This window comes from Hylobates moloch, unplaced genomic scaffold (assembly GCF_009828535.3).
Source record: "Hylobates moloch isolate HMO894 unplaced genomic scaffold, HMol_V3 SCAFFOLD_15, whole genome shotgun sequence".
NCBI classification, from domain to species: Eukaryota; Metazoa; Chordata; class Mammalia; order Primates; family Hylobatidae; genus Hylobates; species Hylobates moloch.
This window is the reverse complement of record NW_026652290.1, coordinates 27,920,248-27,940,673: the sequence shown is the minus strand read 5'-3', so window position 1 is coordinate 27,940,673 and position 20,426 is coordinate 27,920,248. Positions and strand designations below refer to the sequence as shown.

General features: G+C 54.8%; 1 protein-coding gene across 1 annotated transcript; it reads right to left on the bottom strand.

Annotated features, from left to right (window-relative positions):
- Window positions 1-2,944: 2,944 nt before the first annotated feature.
- Window positions 2,945-10,216, bottom strand: SH2D6 (SH2 domain containing 6). The gene is made up of 16 exons (XM_032177400.2): window positions 10,109-10,216; window positions 9,998-10,023; window positions 9,595-9,629; window positions 9,168-9,238; window positions 8,950-9,064; window positions 8,332-8,390; window positions 7,613-7,673; window positions 6,802-6,824; window positions 6,295-6,355; window positions 5,814-5,892; window positions 5,555-5,585; window positions 5,428-5,452; window positions 4,817-4,875; window positions 4,444-4,527; window positions 4,116-4,274; window positions 2,945-3,456 (listed from the first exon to the last, which is right to left on the bottom strand). Exons 1-16 carry the CDS (start codon window positions 10,214-10,216, stop codon window positions 3,340-3,342), a joined length of 1,113 nt encoding a protein of 370 aa, XP_032033291.2. The 3' UTR covers window positions 2,945-3,339.
- Between the last annotated feature and the right edge of the window lie 10,210 nt (window positions 10,217-20,426).

The following is a 20,426-nucleotide window of genomic DNA, read 5'->3' as shown; positions in this document are numbered from 1 at the left end:
AAGCAATTCTCCTGCCTCAGCCTCCCGAGTAGCTGGGATTACAGGCATGTGCCACCAGGCCTGGGTAATTTTTGTATTTTTAGTAGAGACAGAGTTTCACCACGTTGGCCAGGCTGGTCTCGAACTCCTGACCTCAAGTGATCTGCTGGCCTCAGCAGGCTAGGATTATAGGTGTGAGCCACCTCACCCAGCCTCCAAACGGCACTTCTCAAAGACTTAATCCCCTAGTCGGTGACCCTGCCTAGAATTTTCTAGAGTCTGGCCTACTGGGTGGGAGGAAATGGGGATGGGGTGCTTGGAGGGATGCTGGCATGGTGAAAAATCAAGGGGAGTCATCTCTCACCCGAATGATCAGAATACCTGTAGCCCCTAAATGTTCCCCTGGCCTCTGTGCGGCCCTTCTGGCCCATTCAGCACTACACAACGAGAGTGATGCTCCTAGGATACCATCATCCCTCCTGCATCCACCCCTGCTCAGAGCCTCCATGGCTCCCCAGGGCCTTATGGAGGCCTCCCAGGCTGCTCCAGACCTAGCCCCTGCCGACTTCTCCAGCTTTCCCCACTGCCCCTCACACTTGCGAAGGCATGAGACTTGGAACCCTGGCCATATGTGGCTATTTAAAAGTAATTAAATCGTTAATGAACAATTCAGTTTCTCAGTTACACTAGTCACATTCCAAGTGCTCAATGACCCCCAGTGGCTGGTGGCTACTGTACTCGACAATGCAGATACAGAACGTTTCTATCATCACAGAAAGTTCTATTGGACAGCACTGGATTGGACTTTTCACTTAACAAAGGAGGCCCTGATAAAAGAATGTTATCAGCTTTAGAGGAATCCAGAATAGACTTGACCTATTTGATCACTCTTTCAATAAATATGCGCCACCTGCTGTATTCCAGGCCCAGAATATCCAATAGTGGGCAGTAGTAGCTGGTCTGTCCTGGGAGTGAAGAGACGATGGCCTAAGTACCTGGGCCCAGGCTGGGGGAGTGGTGAAGGCTCCCTGGACAAGGGGCCATCTGCTCAGGCCTGCAAGCTGAGGAGGCACTGGGCAGGCAACAGGTTCCTTTTTGTCCTCAAGAGCCTGGGTTACAGACTGTCCCACTGCCTAGCTGCTCCTCCTCTCTTTCTCCCCAGGGAGGGGAGGAATGGAGGCTAGTTCCTTGAAGTTAGTCCCTAAGCTGGGAAAAATCAGAGTCCCTGTTGGGCCATTAACTTCAGGAGCTCTGGGCTGTAACTTCTACTCCCCCACCAAAGGCCTCATGGCTGCGGGGCTCAGTAACAACAGGCCTCTGAGTCCCGAGGCCTTTGTGGCCACAGAGTGGAGAGCTCCTCTAGGGAAGTGGAACCTGTAGAGCTGTTGTGGGGATACTAGGGGGCTGACTGTACCCTGAGTCCCGGCCCAAGGTGCCAAGCTCCCCAGCCTCCACAGCCCCTGCGGGCCTGCGGGATGAGGCTGGGGAGGGTGTGGAGGACAGAGGCCAGGGTCTGGAGGGAGCCAGGGCTGGGCCGGTGGGGCTGAGGGCATGTCTGGGGGGTCTCCTATTCTCCTGTTTCTGCTAGAGGCCTCCGCTGCTGGTCCCTTCCTCACATACACACACCGGTGTCCACCTGCCCCCCGCACCCCACCCCTATGCCAGCTGCCCCAGCCTGTGCCCCTTCCTGGTGCCCTGGCCGATAACTGTGTCTTCCCAGCGATTTTGACAGTGGCAGCTAATTGGCCCGAATTTGGTGTTTCCTTCTCCCCATCAGACACCCCTTTACGCAGGCATCCCTTTACGTGGCATGTCTCACTTAAGCCTCCTAACCAGAGGACGATTACGTAGGGACGATTACCTTCCCCCTTATTACAGGCAAGAAATGAAGGTTCCGAGGCGGTAAGCCGCAGGAGCCGGCAGTGACAGAGACCGTCCACGCCCTGCAGCCCCGCACCCCCCCCCCCGCCCCCAGCCTCCCGCCTGCATCCCAGTGTCTTCAGTGCCTGCCCGCCGGCCCCATCCCCCGCGGGGTTCCTGCGCCTCCCGGCCCTGCCAGAGCCCGGGGTCAGAGGGCAAGCAGAGCCGGGAGGCCCGGGGGTGCGAAGTGGGATGGGGGTCCGGGCCCTCGGTGCCAGCCTGAGCTCGAGGCGGCCGCAGAGCCGCCCTTTGTTTCGCTGCGCTCGCGGCTTCTGCGGAGTCACGGTCACATGGAGCTTCCGGCACGGGGTGTTCCGGGCGCCACGCCAGGGCCCGAGACGCCCCCGCCCCCTGGCCTGCCCTGTGCCGCCCGAGGCCCTCGCCCGCCTGCAGGCCGCCGGCCACCCGGAGCTCCCTGGGCCTCGGGGTCCGCGCCCTGTCCCGGAGCTTCGCCTGGCCGCCTGGGGACCTGAAGTGCCCCTCCACCTCCCACCGCCCCCCAAGCTCTTGCCCGCCGTCCTGTCTTCTCTGAGCGCCGCTGTTCAGCTTTCCCTAGCTTTGACCCTAGACTGGAGCATCAGATCTAGTTGTTTCCCGGGGCCCACCGTCTCCCCTCCTCTAGACAACACCAAGCTCCCAAAATCAGGCTCATCACTCCCCCGGGAGCACGGTACAGTAAGTAGGTGTTGGAGGAGTAGGTAATGGACTCCATTCTCCTCATTTAATAGGGTGTCAGAGACAGCACTGAGCCTCCCTCCCTTCCCCACTCCAACTCCCACAAATCAAAACAAAAATCAGCCACTCAGCCTGGCCTCGCTCGGCACAGAGCATCAAAAGTAAACGCCCCAATCTGGGGTAGAAACGGCTGGCCCTTTCTGCCTGGGCCTAGCTCCTGCATCTCCATAACTGCAGGCTAGTCTGCCCTGTGACACTTGAGAACCGTGGGGCCTCCCTTGTGCAGGCCACCTCTGCTTCATTTAGCAGATTCAATAATGCATTCAACAAATGTTTATTGAAAGCAAACTTGTGCAAGGCAGGCCAGTCCCTCTCAGGATGCTCTAGGCCCACAAGTAGATGTGAGAGGATCCTTTGCTGTTCCGGCAGTGCCTGTGCTGTCCCCTGACTGGTCTAGGCCACCGCAGTTCCTTCATCCAGGACCTAGTGAACTGGGCGGACACCTGCATTCCTGGAGGCCAGGAAGAGGGTGTCAGCCTTGGAGAGGCAACAGAGAGGGCAATGGGAGGCTCTAGGTGAGCATGGGGTGGGGTCTCCAGGACCCTTCCCTGGGCCTCCAGGCAGCCTTTCCCCATTAATGCTGCTTGCAGGCACTGGAAAAGGCTAGGGCGAGGAGGGGTGGGGAAGGAGAGAGGAAGACAGCCCAAGGTGGGGCAGGGCAAGAAGCAAACTGGGGCCAAAGGCGGTGTGTACTTTGCTGTGGCCTCAAGGCTTGGTGGGGAAGAGCAGGCAGGTGAGTTCCCGGCTGCCGCTGTGTCTGTCCACAAGGGGCAGAGGGTGCCGCGTGAAGTGCTGGACCATGGCGGCCATGGAGGAGAAGAGCTGGCCAGGGAGGCAGGGCATCCGTGAGTCCCATGAGCCTCATGCTGGGAGCAACTTCCTGAGGCAACTGTGGGACTCTGACAAGGGGACTTTTGACATTTTTCTAGATATCTTCCTTCCTGTTTGCCCCATGCCGTTCCACTGCCATTTTGCTGCCCCATTCCAGGCCTCAGGCAACTTTCCTGCTGCTGCACCTATGGGCACGCCACTGGCCAGACTCTTATGTCCAAGGCTAGATCAAACTGACTCTGGGGTGCGCCTCTGCCCTGGTCCTCCAGCGTGGGGAGCTGTGTGATGGGTGTCTCTAGTTTGCATCCTGGCAAATGCTGGGTGCGATGTTGAGTCCTCGGGGGAGGTAGACAAGAGTCTGAAGATCCTGGACCCCGCCCTCCTCCCAGCTGGGTTCATTAAAGGCACAAAGGCCCCACCTCGACTCTGTGCAGACTGAGCCATGGCAGGAGGGGCACCTCCCCCACCAGAGGGCCTGGCGTCTGGGAAGGAGTTCAGGGCTCTGGGCTCTGTCATTTCTGCCCACCCCAGAAAGATACAAAATGAAGGTTTTTCCATAGGCAAATGCTCTTGGCTGGGCCCGGGGTACAGCTCTGCGGTCCCTACTTAGGCCCCTGCCTCCTCAGGCCCCTGCCTCCTCCAGCTCCCACCTCCTCATGGTTCCTGCCCTCCCGGCCCAGGGCATAGTGGCGTCCGCCATCCAGCCGCCGGATGGGAATGTTGAAGACCCGGCCTCGGAGAAGCACTGCCAGGGTGAAGGGCTGGGAGCCATGAGGCCCTGAGCTGGGGCGCACGGTATAGGCCCCATCCTGTGGAGGAGACCCCAGCCATCAACCTCATCTTCCAATGGCCCTCCCACCGCCCTGACCCATGATGGGGCCAGAACCCTCCTGGCTCTCCTGCTCCCCACTGCTCGGCCAGCCACAGCCTGTGAGCAAAAGGGGTTTCGGAGAAGACCCGGGGTCTGTGGCTGCCCACCTTTTGTAAGTGGAGCAGGGCACTCTCAACAGCATGGCGGTCACAGTTCCCTGAGTACCAAGGCTGAGCCAGCAGATCACCGTCCTGTGCATACACACAGTCACTCAGAGACATGCCAGGGCACTCGATCAGGCATGGGGAGCCGAGGACCCAGGGTGCAGTTATTTGTGTTCCCATCGCCTTTGCTCAACTGAGTCCCCCGCAGGCAGAACAAAGAGGTGTCCCTGTGTGGGGCACGGCGGGGTGCTGCACACGTGTGTTCAATGTGTTCTTGCAGTGGTGCACCCTTCAGCCCAAGAGGGTTCCTGGGTGAGGACTCTCAGGCTCTGCTCCCGGAACCTCTCCCTACAGCCTGCTCCCAGCCCCTCCTCACCTCAGCAGCTGAGGCGCTCCCAGTGGGGGCTACAGAGGGAAGAGACGATTTCCTTCCTGCTAGAAGAAGCAGATTATTGAGCTGGGGTAGGGTGGGGGTGGTCAAAGGCGGCTTCTAGGGGACAGCTGCAGGGGCAGGGGGTAGGAGGAGGCGTACATGGGCCCGAGCCCAAACCCGGGCACCCAGTGCTTCCTCCACTCTCCAGATCCAGTGCCCTGGTAGGACCCACCAGCCAGGCCTCGTGTGACCTCCAAATGAGGCATGATTTTGGGGCAGAGACTAGGAGCTTCCTGATTTGGTGCAGACCCTGGAAAATGCCCAAGAGGGTGGCCTCAGGCCTGATCTCAGCTGCAGTCAGAGCTTCAGGGACATCCTCAGTAACTTGGGGCCTGAGGGAGTCTGGCCTGCAGGGCTGGGGCTGGGGCAGGCCCTGGCAGGACTAGCCGAATTCATGCTGAAGATGCCTGCATTCACCTACTTTTTTTTTTTTTAAGTCTAGTCAAGTGCAGTAGTGAGAAGTGGGGAAGGGGTAGAACAATGAGTTTGATCTGTAACTGCCTGTGAACAATCAGTTGGGATAACTCACTACCTTTGGACCAGACTTTACTCACCTTTAGAGGTGGCATCTGCTGCTCCCTGGCATACAGGAGGTCTGATCAGAAGAGGCTGGGCCCCAGGTCCCACCCCGACCCTCCCTCCCTGCCTCCCTCTCTTCTCCCCTGACCATCAGCCTCTTACATTCCGAGCTTCCTGGGGCGCTGTGGTAAGCCTGTGGGAAGCAAATTGGGGGACAGAACTCAGGGTCTTTATGTTTTTCAAGAGAAAGAGCCAGTGAACCCAGCATCCCAAGCTGCCCCTGCCACCACTGCAAACAACCGGAGGACAGTGCAAGGAGATTCCATCCCAGGGTCAGGGCTGGGGAAGCCTGAACTGGGGTGCTGTCTCTCTCTGTGTCTCACATACATACATACAGGTGCACACCTGGTGGGGCACTTACCTGGGCACCATTGATGTCCTGGGCAGAGAGCCTGAGGGCCTAAGGACTTGGAAGCTGAGAGTCTGAGTCAAAGCCAGGACTGAAACAGGGAGGGCAGGCTGGGCTCGGCTGGGCACCAGGCAGGGAATCCATGCTGGCCAGGGTGGGGCTGAGAATAGCTGCAGGGCCTGCTGCTTCTCTGCAGCCTGGACTTTCTGGGAGTGCTTCCAACTAGAGGCAGATGCTATCCTGGCCGCAGCAGCTGGGGAGCCCCACCCAGCCCATGCTCTAAGGGGAGCACCTCCCTTGCTGGCACAGTGTGGGTCAACCTGGACGAAAGGCTGCTGCTCCCCGTGATGTCCATGCGGTGACTGAAGGCAAATGCATGTCGGTGGGGGTGGAGAGGCAGCAAGGGAAGCAGATGGAGCCAGGAGAGTGTGTTGTGCTGTGAGCAGCTGAGGGCCTCGGGCAGGGGGGGTCTGGAGCTGAGGGAGGGGCTCACCTGGATCGGGCTCACATTCCAAGTAGAGGTCCTCAACAGGTTTCTCTGGAGGGCCTGGCACCTAAGGTAGGGAGGGGTGTATGAGACCATGGGTTTGACCAGTCCTGAGGCTCCATTTAGGACTAGGGGTTTTGCGGGAGAAGCCATCGATTTGAAGGGGTAGCAGGCACCTCACTCCCTCCTCACATGGTGACCCTCTTTCTGGGAGCTAGCTTGAATGATTGCAATTTCTCCTCTGTCTCAGAGGGGGCATCCCATGAGCACCTTCCCCTTCAGAGGCGCCCATGGGCCCCAGCTCTCAGAGAGTGTGAGGATCCCTGGGCGGCACCCTCAGGACAGCTGCCTCATTGCCTGCCAGGGGCCTGTGACTGAGGGGCAGGGGCCCTGCTCTGGGCCTTTTCCCTTGGTTTCAGGAATATTTCTTGGCCCTCCCTAGCTCCCACCCCACCCGTGCCAGTTTCTTAACCAGAACCCTGGAAAGTGAGGGGAAATGGAGGGGCTGCTCACCACTCTGGACGATGCACCCTGCTCTGGAAGGAAAAGGAGAGAACCACCTGTCATGCACGGCAGGGAGCAGAAAGGAATTCAGTGGGACTAAGGCTGAAAGAGCAGAGTCTCCTTAGGGCGCCCCCGAGGAGAGCATCTCAGAGCCAGCTTTGAAGCCCCAGGAGAAAGCTTTTCTCATCCCCTGATGGTTCTCTGCACAGCCCTATGGTGTCACCTTTCCTGACCTCCCAACTGACTTGCCAGGCCTGGCTCCAAATAACTTTGGACTGTTCAAAAAATCATAGCAGCCAGGCACAGTGGCTCATGCCTGTAATTCCCAGCACTTTGGGAGGCCGAGGCGGGCAGATCACTTGAGGTGAGGAGTTCGAGGCCGGCCTGGCCAACATAGTGAAATCTTGTCTCTACTAAAAATACAAAAATTAGCCAGAAATTGCTTGAACCCGGGAGGCAGAGGTTGCAGTGAGCCAAGATCGTGCCACTGCACTCCAGCCTGGGTAACAGAGCGAGACTCTGACTCAAAAAAAAAAAAAAAAAAAATCAGAGCAGCCAAGCCAAAAAAAAAAAAAGAGCAGATTCTGCTTCTGTGTGATCTTAGGCACAGCATTTTGTATCTCTGGGCCTCAGTCTCCTCATTCATTTCATTAGAGGCAACGCCACCTGCCTGCCTACCTTAGAGGATTGGTAGGTTAAAAAGGGGCACAGCCAGGGGAGTGCCGTGAAAGGGCATGTCAGGCAAGCACAGCTCTACCCTGTGGCGGGAAGACTCCCCGTCCCAGGGTGGAGCCACAGAAAGAGAGGACGTCCCCATTACCTCGCCTTCCGAAGATAGGTCCCTGCTTCCCGGCCACCGGCAGGCTCACTGCTCCCTTCAGCTGTGGGCACAGTGGGGCCGGTGAGGGCGGATGGGGGAAGGAAACTGAGGCACCAGTTTCCTTCCAGGAGGGCAAGGATGGGGCGGGATAGAATGAGATGAGACCACTTATATCTGTGTAGCTTTAAAAAATGTACAAAAGGGATGACTCTTCCCTTTGCTTCTACCCTGTGGCTCTTTCTTTGTTGTGAATAGCACCCTGCTTTTTACCAAAATTCTAGTGAAATGTATGATAAAGGTAGTAGCTTTCAAAATCCATAAAGTCCCACTGGGATAAAGGTGGGAATGGGAGCTGGCAGTGACTGACAGCTGAGGAAGGGATTTGTTTGTTCTGGAGGTGGGGAGGGGTCCTCAGGTCCCAGAATCCAAGGGAAGGGCAGCTGAGCCCCTCCCCTCCCCTTCAGAGAGATGAGAAGGGCACCGTGGGTGAAGCTGAAGGGGAGGCTGGAAGGACCAGGCCAGGCGAGTTGGAGGAGTGACTGACAGCAGCGGCAGGGCTCTGGCTTCTCATGCATCTGGCATCTGATTTTTCAGGGGCCCCTTGAATGCAAATGTGGGGGAATCTTGCAAATGAGATGACTCTAAGATTTACTCACTGGGAAATGGCAGCCTGGGATGGGGCGGGTGGGGAAGGAGGGACTTCTGGAGAGGCCTCTCACCATGGTGGGCTGAGGCAAGGGTGGCGATGGCTTTGATGGACCCAGGGGGCCAGAGTGATCTGGAAAAGATCGCATGCGTTGTGACTTGGTGGGTTACTCCCAGGTGGGTTCCCATTTTCCTCCCACCTCCCCCCGACCAGCCTCCATTTCTTCCTCCTTCCCTCGCTCCCCTTGCTCATTGGCTTCCTGACAGCCCAGTCTCCATGGCAACTGGAGGCGGGCAGTTTCCCTGCCCCCACCTGGCCGAGGAGCGGAGCAGTGGGGGTGGGATGCCAGCGGCAGCCGGGGCTCTCCCAGCACCCCCGCCCTTGGCCTGAAGAAGTGTTGGGATCTCAGAAGGGGAATGCCAGGCCCCCACTGTTGCCTTGGTTACACCACCCCTCCTCTTCCCTTCCCACTCTTCTTCCTCCCTCCCACCCTCCCTCCCTCCGTTCCTTCATCTCTCTCTCTCTCTCCCTGCCCAGCCAAGAGGCCCTGATGATTGCCAGCTGAGGCCTCCTTTGCTGCCTCAGTGCGGGCAGGGGAGGAGAGGCGAGGCCTATGCCCTCTTGTCTTGTGGGGACCCTCCTGCCCTGCCCAAGCACCTGGTCTTCCTGCCTCCCACCTCCCAGCCCTCACCCAGGTACAAGGAGTCCTCCTCAGTGCCAGGAAGATGGGCAGGGGCTAGACTGAGGGGCAGAGCCTCACAGGGGGGCAGCTCATACTTATTTTCCTCCTCGTCCTCCTCCTGGGCCTGGAGGAAGGGATGCTCAGCACAGCAGGAATGGAGGGGAGCGGGTGTTCAGCGCAGGCTCTGGCCGCTGCCTCCCCACCCCAACCTCAGTAGCCAGACTCACCTTGTGTCTCCAAGTCCCTGGGGCAGGCAGAAGGGAAGGGCTGGGAGCATCTTCTCTCCAACCTGGGGAGTCTGGACACACAAGCTGGCCTCACCTCCTCCCTGCCCACCTTTCCCCAGTATAATAAACCACCCACCCTTGACAGCTCCAGTGCTTCAACTCAAAGGAACCACTCATCACAGGCATTGCCAATGCTGCCGCAGGGCCACTGAGGTAGGCAGTTTGGAAACAAGGGACCCTTCCACCTATGCCCATCCCCTGTCCCCTGCACCCTTGATTCTGGCCAAGACAGATGGGAGAGCTAGGCCCCTGTGACTCAGCAGTGCTGGGCTCTGGGAGGCAGGAGGTGTGCAGAGTCACTTAGGGGGAATCTGACTTGCAAGGGATCCCAGTCTGTTGGGCCCCTCTGACCCCCTGTGTCACTTACCCACACATCTGGGGGGTGGGAGCGGTGGCCCCAGCCTGCAAGCACATTCTAGTCAACTCTGCCCAAGGGGCCCTGGAGTTTGTGTGAGACAGATGCTGTGTTCTGGGACATTCACATCCATGACAGTGTGACTGACAGATGCCCTGATACCAGGGCAGCAGAGAAGGAGGCTGGGGGCAGAGCTGGTGCCCATGGGCGCATAACTGCATGAGCTGGTGCCCTGGGGAAGCCGGGACTCGGGGAGCCCTAGTGCTGACAGGAAGTGGAGGCGTGTGAATGGTCTCCCTGGGCAGAGAGGGGCCAGGCAGAGCCAGCACAGCTCCTGGGATGGCTGTGCCCAGGAGAGGAGAGGCAGAGAGAGAAAAGAGGGGAGGGCAGGGGAGAGAGGAGCCCCAGTACTCACCGGGGCCTGCTCCCACTGAGCTTGTCCTGGAAAAAGCCAGGGTGGGGAGTAGAGGGGTGAGTGCAGCCGCCCTGTGGCCGAGTCCTGGGCCTCCCAGGTGGGCAGGTTTACGTGCCTGGGGCCGTCCTGGGACCACATCTTACCATGGCAGAGGCAGAGGAGCTTTGCCTCCCTGGAGCCCAGGATCTGCCACAAATGGCCTGGGGAAAAGGGCTCCATTGTTCCCATCATTTGCATCTCTTAAACACCGGGAAGGTAGATCTGCTGTGGCCTCCCACAGACCAACTTCATCCAGGACACTCCCAGGGCCCAGCCCCAGGTCTCTGAGCCTCCCCTAGGCAGGCCTCCCCCAGCTGTGGTCTCCAGCCCCTCTGCACTATAAGAGGAAGAGCTAAGCTGGACCAGGGTTCTCAGGCTTCCTTCGGCTCTCTGATCAGTGTCGCCTTTCTCAACTCATAGACAACATTACATTATTTGGCAGATCCAATTAAAAACAGCAGGCTGGCCTTGCAGACACTTTTATTAAACCCTTTACTACTGTTGTCATTTGCTGGTGAGTAATGACCAGCGATTAAGGAAATGAAGGTGAGGGAAGCGCTTAGAAAGAGGTTCTAATATTTAGTGTGGCAGCTTCATTTTTTAATGGATGTATTTATCCATTCAGTGGGTATTTATTGAACATCCACTGTCTGCCAGAGGCTGTTCCAGGCGTTGAAGATGCCGTAGGAAGATGAAGCAGGCAGGCATTACGTGTGTTTCCTCATTGGATTCTCACAATAACGTCATGCCGCAAGTACTAGTTTTATCCCTGCTTTTCAAATGAGGAAACTGAGTGCATTAGTCAACTCGGGCTGCCATAACTAAAACCCACAAACTGTGTGGCTTAAGCAACAGAAATGTCATTTTCTCACTGTTCTGGAGCTAGAAGTCTAAGATCAAGGTGTCATAAGGGTTGGTTTGTGATGTGGCCTCTCTTCTTGGCTTGTAAACAGCTGCTTTCTCTGTGTCCTCACATGGCCTCTTGTCTGTGCAGAGAGAGGCGGTTCTGGTAACTCTTCTTCTTATGAAGACACCCACACTATCAGATTAGGGCCCCACCCCCATGACCTCGTTTATTCTTAATGACCTCCCTAAAGACCCTATCTCTAAATACTCACATGGGAGGTTAGGATTTTAGCATAAGAATTTTAAGGGAACACAATTCAGTCATAACACTGAGGCTCTGAGAAGTTGAATAGCTTTCCTGAGGTCATGCAATTAGCAAGTGTTGGAGGTAGGATTCAACCTGAGCTCTGCCTGCCCCAGAGCCTGTACCCTAAAGGCTAAGCATCCTGTACCTCACCAGGATTGGGTCTGGACCCTCCTTTCCTACAATGGAATTAGCAGTGCTAACTGTGACCTTCCTTAAGGAGCTCATGACTTCCAGGGGCTCTGTTACCTGAATGAATTTCAGAACTTTGACTTTCTGAGAAGGGTCGCAATAAAAAGGAGGGCCGGGGCCTGGTCTCTGACTCTGTTTAAGTCAGGGAATGAGGAAACACAGACCACGATCATGAATGATGACATGAGAACTTCTAAGGCCCTGGAGCTTTCTTGTGCTTATTATTTCGGTGGCATCCTGGCTGTTGGCACAAAGGAGAAATAAAGCCCATGTGCTTGCATCTTCGGAGGCCGCCAGGCTGGGGGCACTGAGGAGATACCTAGGAATGAAGAGGAAGACCAGACAATTCCTGGGACGTGCAGGCAAAAGGGCATCCAAGAAACCAAGAAGAGTCACTGGGGTGGCTTCACAGGGAGCCCATTTGGTACAAAGGGAAAAACTGAAAAAACAAAAATAACAAATCCTCATCCAGAATTGTTTCTACTGGGTCTATTCTTTGTCTTCCACTCTCAGCTGACCTTTCTTCCACATTTGAACCATAAGGTAGTGGCAACTTCCCTCACCCAAGGGGACCTCGTTTGGAATCAGGATCAGTAGGAGGTTCTGGACACCACCCCGCTGTAAACCTCCGCCTGAGTGAGTTTCCCAGTCCATGCTGCCCTCAGTCCAGCCACCTCCCTGCTCTGCTTAGGGCTTTGCATAGGCAAATGCCAAGGCCTGGGTGAGTGAAAGGGCCCCAGGCAGAGGGCAGAGTCCATGCCATCTGGGTGGGGGCACTGGCCTGGGCAGATCTGGGAGAAGGGGAAGGAAAGAGGCCTGCCTCAGTGGCCACGTGTTGTCACACAGGCAGATTGGGACATCTTCTTTATCCATCTTTGGCATAGAATTGCTCTGTGCACACCATAGATATTCCCTGGGGATGAATTCCTGGAAGCGGACTTACTAGAAACTCACATTTTGAAGGTATAATGCCCCATTGTCCGGCAGCACCTGAGTGCCTGTTTTATGGTCCTTCCATAGCACAAAGTGATTTTCCAAATTTTTCAGGTCTCAGCTACTGAGAACAGGCCATGGGCCCAAGGTAGTCTAAATCCACCCTCAGAAAACACACAGTGGTGTTTAGATAAAACTCAAATGGATTTTTCTGCTGCTCTCACACAACAACAGTCAATACATAGCAGACTTCTGTGACCAAACGTGGTGGCAGGGTGGGCAGTTCTCCCCACCACCCAGTGAGCAATCAGTTCTGCAGCGGACACAGCGGGGTGTCCTCCAATCCAATTCCAACACTACCTACCTGGAGACAGAGTCAGATCCTACAGGTTGAGGGGTCAGTCCCCAAGACGCCTGCCCTGCCACCCCAGATACCAGGCCCAAGTCTGGGCCTCCAGAACTTCTAACCAACTGGCTTCAAGCTGGGGTTCCCACAACCTCCTCTTTGGGTTTGATTAATTTGCTGGAGCAGCAGCTCACAGAGCTCAGTGAAACACTTACTTATGTTTACTGGTTTATTATGAAGGATATTGCAAAGGATACAGATGAAGAAATGTGTAGGGCAGAAATAGTGGGAAAGGGTGTGGAGGCTCCATGCCCTCCCTGGGCACACCACACTCTAGGAGCCTCCACATGGTCAGCTATGGAGAAGCTCTCTGAACCAGGCCTCTTAGGTTTTTATAGAAGATTCATAACCACAGCATTCCTTCCCCCAGAGTATGGGGCAGGACCCTCTCTGGAATTAGGGTCCCACGATCAGAAAGGTGGAGGAAGATTAGAGTCCGGCCTTGGGCGGGTGAAAGGAGGACAGGAAAAGGCCAGAGAGATTCTGTTTCCCAAGGCCCGCTCCTGAGGCCAAACACAGCCAACATCATAACCAAAGGCTCTAAACAGGGCTGTGGGAGTCATGAGCCTGCAACCGTGGACGAAAACCTACATATGAAGAAATACCCGAGGCCATTCTTGCCAGCAGACAGAGAAGATGGCGAAGTGTAGCCGGGACCTGTGGTGTGAGTGGAGTGGGATTCACTGCAAGGAGGAGGATGGAGGTGGCTCTGAGGACCTGCAGCGGGACAGGTGAGCAGGCTGAGGTCAGAGGTCTCAGAGGTGGGAGAGCACAGCACGTGGAGGAAGAGCCGCGGAGATGTGGGTGGCTGGGCTCACCAAGAACAGAAGGGGACATCTGCCATCCTTTTTGGCTGCTAAACATGCCCTACGTTTGGGGAGTTCACCTCATGAATCCTCGTTTCCAATTGCAGAAGCCAGGTGAGGCCTTCCCAGCCTCCCCTTGCCACTGAGGTGCAGGCTCTGCCAGCCAGAGGCCCCGTGCCAGACTCTGAACCTGCATCAGGCACCAAGACGAACGCACCCTGGGAAGGTGGTGACAGCCAAATCCTGTTTCCAGAGGCTTAGGGGGGTAAGCCCTTAGTGCCACCATCCAGAGCCCAAATCAGTGGCATTGGCAAACAGTGGTATCAGTGTCCAGGGTGGCTCTGCCAGGCTGGCTTGGCCGTGACCTTTGGGACATTATTCCTGGCTAACTCTCTGGCCCTGCTGGAGATGCTATGAGCTACAGAATAGTTTTAATAAATTATTTTCCAGCTTAAACTAGCTAGAGTCTGTTTCTCTTACTTTCAGTTAAGAACTTTAATCTGGCCGGGCGTGGTGGCTCACGCTTGTAATCCCAACACTTTGGGAGGCTGAAGTGGGTGGATCACAAGGTCAGGAGTTTGAGACCAGCCTGGCCAACATGGTGAAACCCTGTCTCTACTAAAAAAAATACAAAAAAATTAGCCGGGCATTGTGGCGAGTACCTGTAATCCCAGCCCTCAGAAGGCTGAGGCAGAAGAATAGCTTGAACCCGGGAGGCGGAGGTTGCCGTGAGCCGAGATCGCGCTATTGCTCTCAAACCTGGGCAGTAAGAGTGAAACACAGTCTCAAAAAAAAAAAAAAAAGAAAAGAAAAGAACTTTAATCTGGGGATGAAACCTCAGAGTCAGTGGGATCACTAAATGGATGCCAAGAAACTCAAACAGTGAACCCAGGTATGGGTGTCTCCCGGGAAGGTGGAACCAGATAGAACTAGTGTCATAGCGTTTTACTTGTATAGTCTTGGGACTATTTATTTATTTATTTATTTATTTATTTTGAGATGGAATCTCCCTCTGTCACCCAGGCTGGAGTGCAGTTCGCTGCAACCTCCGCCTCCCAGGTTCAAGCCATTCTCCTTTTTCAGCCTCCCGAGTAGCTGGGACTACAGGTGCGCATCACCATGCCTGGCTAATTTTTGTATTTTTAGTACAGACAGGGTTTCACTATGTTGGCCGGGCTGGTCTCAAACTCCTGACCTTGTGATCCACCTGCCTCAGCCTCCCAAAGTGCTGGGATTACAGGTGTGAGCCATCATGCCCGGCCAGGACTATTTATTTTTAGAGACAGCATCTCACCCTGTCACCCAGGCTAGAGTGCAGTGGCACGACCATAGACCACTGCAGCCTCAAACTCATGCCTCAGGTTTAGGTTAGGACTCAAGTGATCCTCCAGCCTCAACCTCCCAAGTAGCTAGGACTATATGCTCACACCACCAGGCCCAGCTAATTTTTAAACACTTTTTGTAGACGAGGCCTTGCTATGTGGCCCAGGATGGTCTGAAACTCCTGGCTTCAAGTGATCCTCCTGCCTCAGCCTCCCAGTGTTGGGATTACAGATGAGACCTACTGTGCCCAACCATTAATTTTTTTTTTTTTTTTTTTTGATACAGAGTCTTGCTTTGTCACCCAGGCTGGGGCGCAGTGGCGCGATCTCGGCTCACTGCAAGCTCCGCCTTCTGGGTTCACGCCATTCTCCTGTCTCGGCCTCCTGAGTAGCTGGGACTACAGGCGCTGCCACCATGCCCAGCTAATTTTTTTGTATTTTTAGTAGAGACGGGGTTTCACCGTGTTAGCCAGGATGGTCTCGATCTCCTGACCTCGTGATCTGCCCACCTCGGCCTCCCAAAGTGCTGGGATTACAGGCGTGAGCCACGGCGCCCGGCCCATTAATTATTTTTATAAGTAAAACAAATCAATCGATATAGATAGAAAGAAAGAAAAAGAAGGTAGGAAGGGAAAGAGGGAGGGAGATGTGACCTGGACTTCAAATATAAGGAAGAGCAGGAAGACAGAGGCACTAGGGGAAGGCAGGGCCAGGGAGCAGGAGGCCAGGCCAACACGAGGTTATGTGGGGGCCACCACGGGAAAGCCAGGTTTCCCTTCTTGAGGGGAGTGGAAGAGAGGTACTGATGACACAAGGATTCCTCTCCCAGCAGAGTGGGAACCCACAAAGGCAAGTGAAGTTTAGGTGGGGTAGAAAGGAAAGAACTTTCTGAACATGAGGTTAGGGCCAAGTGCGTGGGGAGAGGTCTGTCCCTGAGGAAATAGGGGGACAGGAGCTGCGGAGCTCAGAAGTTCAAGACCAGCCTGGAAACAGGGGGACAGGGCAGGGAGCTGCATGTGGAGAAGAAGGCCCCACGAGGGTAAGGGGCCTTGAGTCCTCAGGACATTTTTGCCAGAGCAGGTGCTCAGGTCAGAGGCCCAAGACGTTCCTGGTGGAAGGGCCTACAGCCAACGGAACTCTGTGGTTGGGTTCAAGTTAAAGCCAGGGGCAATGCCGGGGGACAGCAGTTTGCAGTAGGGAGGGAAGGGGCTGTCATGGGCCAATGGATGATGGGGCTGGCCTCACACAAGCTAGCAGAGGCCCCTGTTCCTCCCTCGCCTGCTGCTGTCACAGGTCTGCTGACTCAGCTGACTCGGGACAGCTGTGATAGGTGATGAAGGGCTGACAGAGCGAGGGACAGATGGCTCCCTAGGAGAGGCCTCTGCCCCATCTCTCCCTGGTGCACAATCATTTCTTGCCACAGTTTCAGAGCTTTGTGAGAGACCATCCCTCTGTCTCCCCTGGCAGTGGGTAGAAAGTCTGGTGTGTAGTTTGTTGGCCAGGTGCAGTGGCTCACACCTCTAACCCCAGCACTTTGGGAGGTCAAGGCGGGTGGATCTGTTGAGGTCAGGAGTTCGAGACCAGCCCGGCCAACATGGTAAAACCCCATCTCTACTAAAAATACAAAAAATTAACCGGGCGTGGTAGCACACGCCTATAATCCCAGTTACATGGGAGGCTGAGACAGGAGCATCACTTGAACCTGGGAGGTAGGGGTTGCAGTGAGCCGAGATTGTGCCATTGCACTCCAGCCTGGGCGACAGAGTGAGCAGAGTAAGACTTCGTCTCAAAAAAAACAAACAAAAAAAAAACAGGCCGGGTGCAGGGGCTCACGCCTGTAGTCCCAGCACTTTGGGAGGCCAAGGCAGGCGGATTACCTGAGGTCAGGAGTTCGAGACCAGCCTGGCCAACATGGCGAAACCCTGTCTCTACTAAAAATACAAAAATTAGCCAGATGTGGTGGCATGTGCCTGTAATCCTAGCTACTAGGGAGGCTGAGGCAGGAGAACTGCTTGAACCTGGGAGGCGGAGGTTTCAGTGAGCCGAGATCGTGCCATTGCACTCCAGCCTGGGTGACAAGAGTGAAACACCATCTCAAAACAAAACAAAACAAACAAACAAAAGTGTGGTGTGTAGTTTGTCTCTGTTTTTCCGGAAGGCATTCCACTAGTTCTTCTCAGGTTCTCCTAGGGTTAGGCTGGGGGATGAAAGTTGAGGTCGGTTTTCCCCAGCCTCTAGGGTACAGTGTCCCAGCCAGCAGCACCCTCTTCCCTCTGTCTCACCCAGGTGGTGTGCCTCTGTCCCACTCACCTGTCCTGCCCTGCCCTGCCCTGTTCCGGAACCTTTGCTCATAGTATCTCTGGTAGTGTCACGGCTCTGCCTAAAACCCTTCAGTGACTCCTCATGGCTCCTTGAACAGAAACCAAATGCTTCTTGATGCCTGGAAAGATCAGGCCCCTCCTACCTCCCCATCCCCAGTCCCTCCATTGTTTCCCAGGGACTCTCTCACACTCACCTTCTCTCTCTGCTCTTCCAATGTGACTGAGGCCCAGGCAGACCATTCTGTGTCCTGTTGACTTAAGGAAATTTTAGTGGAATTTCTAGATATTTACTCAATCTTTACAGAATATGACAAACAGAGAGAGCATTCTTTTTAATTTTTTAAATTTAAAAACAGATATGGGGTCTCACTATGTTGTCCAGGCTGGTCTTGAACTTCTGGGCTCAAGCAATCCACCTGCCTCAGCCTCCCAAAGTGTTGGGATCACAGATGTGAGCCACTGCACTCGGCCAAGAGGGCATTCTTAATATGCAGCAAAACAGTAAAAAGAAAAAAAAAAGAAATAAAGAAGGAAAGAAAGAAAGAAGGAAAGAAAGAAAGAAAGAAAAGAAAGAAAGAAAAAAGGACTCTTCTATATGTATATCACACTTCAAAAAATGTTACCCCCAAAATGGCAATATCCTCTTCACAGATGTCCCCATCTCTCAGAGCCCAGCCCTCTCCCCTCCACCTTGGCTCTTTATCCTGCACTCAGCCACAGTCTCTTTAGCTGTCTTTCAGCTTGATCCATTCCCCCACTGCCCAGATTCTGCCCCCAAGAAAGCCCAGGAGGTGACCAAGTACACAGGATACCCGGGTGAGGCTGGGTGTGGGGGAGAGTGGTTGCGAACACAGTGTGACATGGCTTCTTTCCACCCTTTCTAATCTCCACCAGGCCCTTCTTATCTGGAGTGTACACTTGCTATTCCTCCTCTGGAACATCCTGGCCCCTTTCCTCCCTCCTCCTGCAGGCCCCAGCTTAGGTGACCCTTCCTCAGCAGCGGAGGTCCCAGACCAGGGCAGTCTCCTACCCTGCTCTCTGAGCTCCCACCATAATTAAACCTACAGGTTTATTTCACAGCTAGACTGTAAACTCCCACACTCGACTACACACTATGTAAATGGGCAGTCACTGTGTCTGCTAGGTTCACGGCCAAATTCCAAGTGCCCGGCCCACAGCCTGGCACACAGCAGGCTCTCAATCAATATTTGTTGTAGCTGCTATTCAGATCTTACTCATTCTTTACAGGTTGTGCAAAGCCTACCTCTCTGCAAACATCTTTGGTCTCTCTTCTCTAAAAGGCCTATGTCTTGCCCATTTCCTGTCCATATGTCTTCGACTACCAGGCCTAGGCTGAGGCACAATCCCCTGAGGTCCCGGCTGTGTTTACCTGCTGAAAACCTTTTCCCCCAGTGCAGATGGATCACCAAGGGCTCCTTCACACTGACCTTCTCTGGTTCTCTGGATACCTCTGGCCGACCTTCCCCACCCCACTGGGTCCTTTCCTCTATTTGCCTTCCTTAGCGGGAGAGGCCGGCGTCTGTTCCTCCCCTACCCTCTCCCTCTTCCACCAAATGTAACATGGCCCTGCTTAGGCTTCCTTCTTCAGCACACAGCCTGGGAGCCAAGCTTCTCCTGTTCCCAGCCGGTCTTCTACCCTCCCCGTTAGGAGAGACTGGACACAGTGGCTCCCCGACGTCTCCAACCCCACCTCCTTCCTTGATGGGCCTGGAGGGCCCTGAGATCACCCTCCCTCCCTTTTGCCAACAGAAAAGCCGAGGCCAGAGAAGAATGGATGCTGGCCAAGGCCGTATGATGTATACAGAGCCAAAGCCACAGTCCCCTCACCCCGTCCCGGGCCACTGTGGGGACCTAAGCAGTCGTTCCACGGGAGAGGGCGACTCCTGGTGGTGAGGAGGGGCATGGCAGCCTGTCGCTCATTTCCTGGGCCCGGAGGCTGACGGTGGAAGGGGCGTGGCCTGGAGGACCACCGACCCAGGCTTTAGTTATCAAGAAGATAAATGAAGGCAAGGCCCGTAGAGCGAAAGAACGTGGGAAGTTAAGACAAGTTTTGCTGGACTTTGCCCTTCCTTAGCCACATTCCCTGTAATGACCTAACAACACTGCTCTGTGACTTTAACTGCACCCTGCTGATTGCTGGTTGGATCTTCAGGGAGCAGGAATTGGCATTCAACGGCTTTTGGCACACTGCGTGTCCCAAGGGTCATTACTGACTTGGGGGTCTGGTACTAAGCCCTGGAATGCGGAAGCTCACATTCTGATAATAAGATTTCTAATAATAAGAGAAGGGGCTCAGTCTGGGCGTGGTGGCTCACGCCTGTAATCCCAGCACTTTGGGAGGCCGAGGTGGGCTGATCACCTGAGGTCAGGAGTTCGAGACCAGCCTGGCCAATATGGTGAAACCCCGTCTCTACTAAAAATACAGAAATTAGCCAGGCATGGTAGTGTGCGCCTGTAATCCCATAATCCCAGCTACTGAGGCTGAGGGAGGCTGAGGCAGGCTGAGGCAGGAGAACCCCTTAAGCCCGGGAGGCAGAGGTTGCAGTGGACCGAGACTGCGCCACTGCACTCCAGCCTGGGAGACGGAGCGAGACTCCGTCTCGGGAAAAAAAAAAAAAAAAAGAGAGAATGGGCTCTTATTAAAGAGTCCAGGGACTGAGTCAATAGCTGTCTCCAAGTTTCTATGGTACCTATCTCTCCTCTCTAGGGGCAGAAGGGCTACTCAACAAAAGGCTGATTGTTTTAACAGAAACACTCAGAAAACCAAACCTTTGAGAACTTCCCAGGCAGAAATGGGCATGCTTAGAGACCACGTGATCAGTTAATATGAACCCCACATCTGCTGTCAAGAGAATCTGAGCAATCTACTTTGAATATCCCTTTTGGAGCTGTTTCTACATGTTTAGAGATCAAATGAAATATTTCTAGGAAGTAGCTCGCCTTGAACTAACCACACAAGAATGAAATCTCACTGACATACAAGGTCATGGCTAAACCTTCATTGACTAGGTATTTTCCTCCTTCCTTGATGATCCAGGATGTAGCAGTATATGCCCAGATCAGGAAGTGTAAAAGCTGAAAATGGAGTTGGAGACAGAAAGTCCAATGTGTAGCTGGCCACTGTGGTGTCACTGCTCCCGATACAGGTGTAACCTGAGTCTCCCGCTTGGGAGCCAGAAATCAGCTGAGAAGAGGCCTCTGGAAAGAGGCTGCCCTGGCCCGGAAGGGTGGATGAAGTA

What these genes read in the sequence shown, in the direction of transcription:
- SH2D6 (XM_032177400.2), bottom strand. Translation starts at nt 10,216, where the DNA reads ATGGAGCCCTTTTCCCCAGGCCATTTGTGGCAGATCCTGGGCTCCAGG. An exon ending in CCCAGGACGGCCCCAGGCAC is followed by an intron (nt 10,024 to 10,108) that starts GTAAACCTGCCC and finishes GGCTTTTTCCAG; the next exon opens with GACAAGCTCAGTGGGAGCAG. An exon ending in AGGGCAGGAACCATGAGGAG is followed by an intron (nt 3,457 to 4,115) that starts GTGGGAGCTGGA and finishes CTCCCTGGCCAG; the next exon opens with CTCTTCTCCTCCATGGCCGC.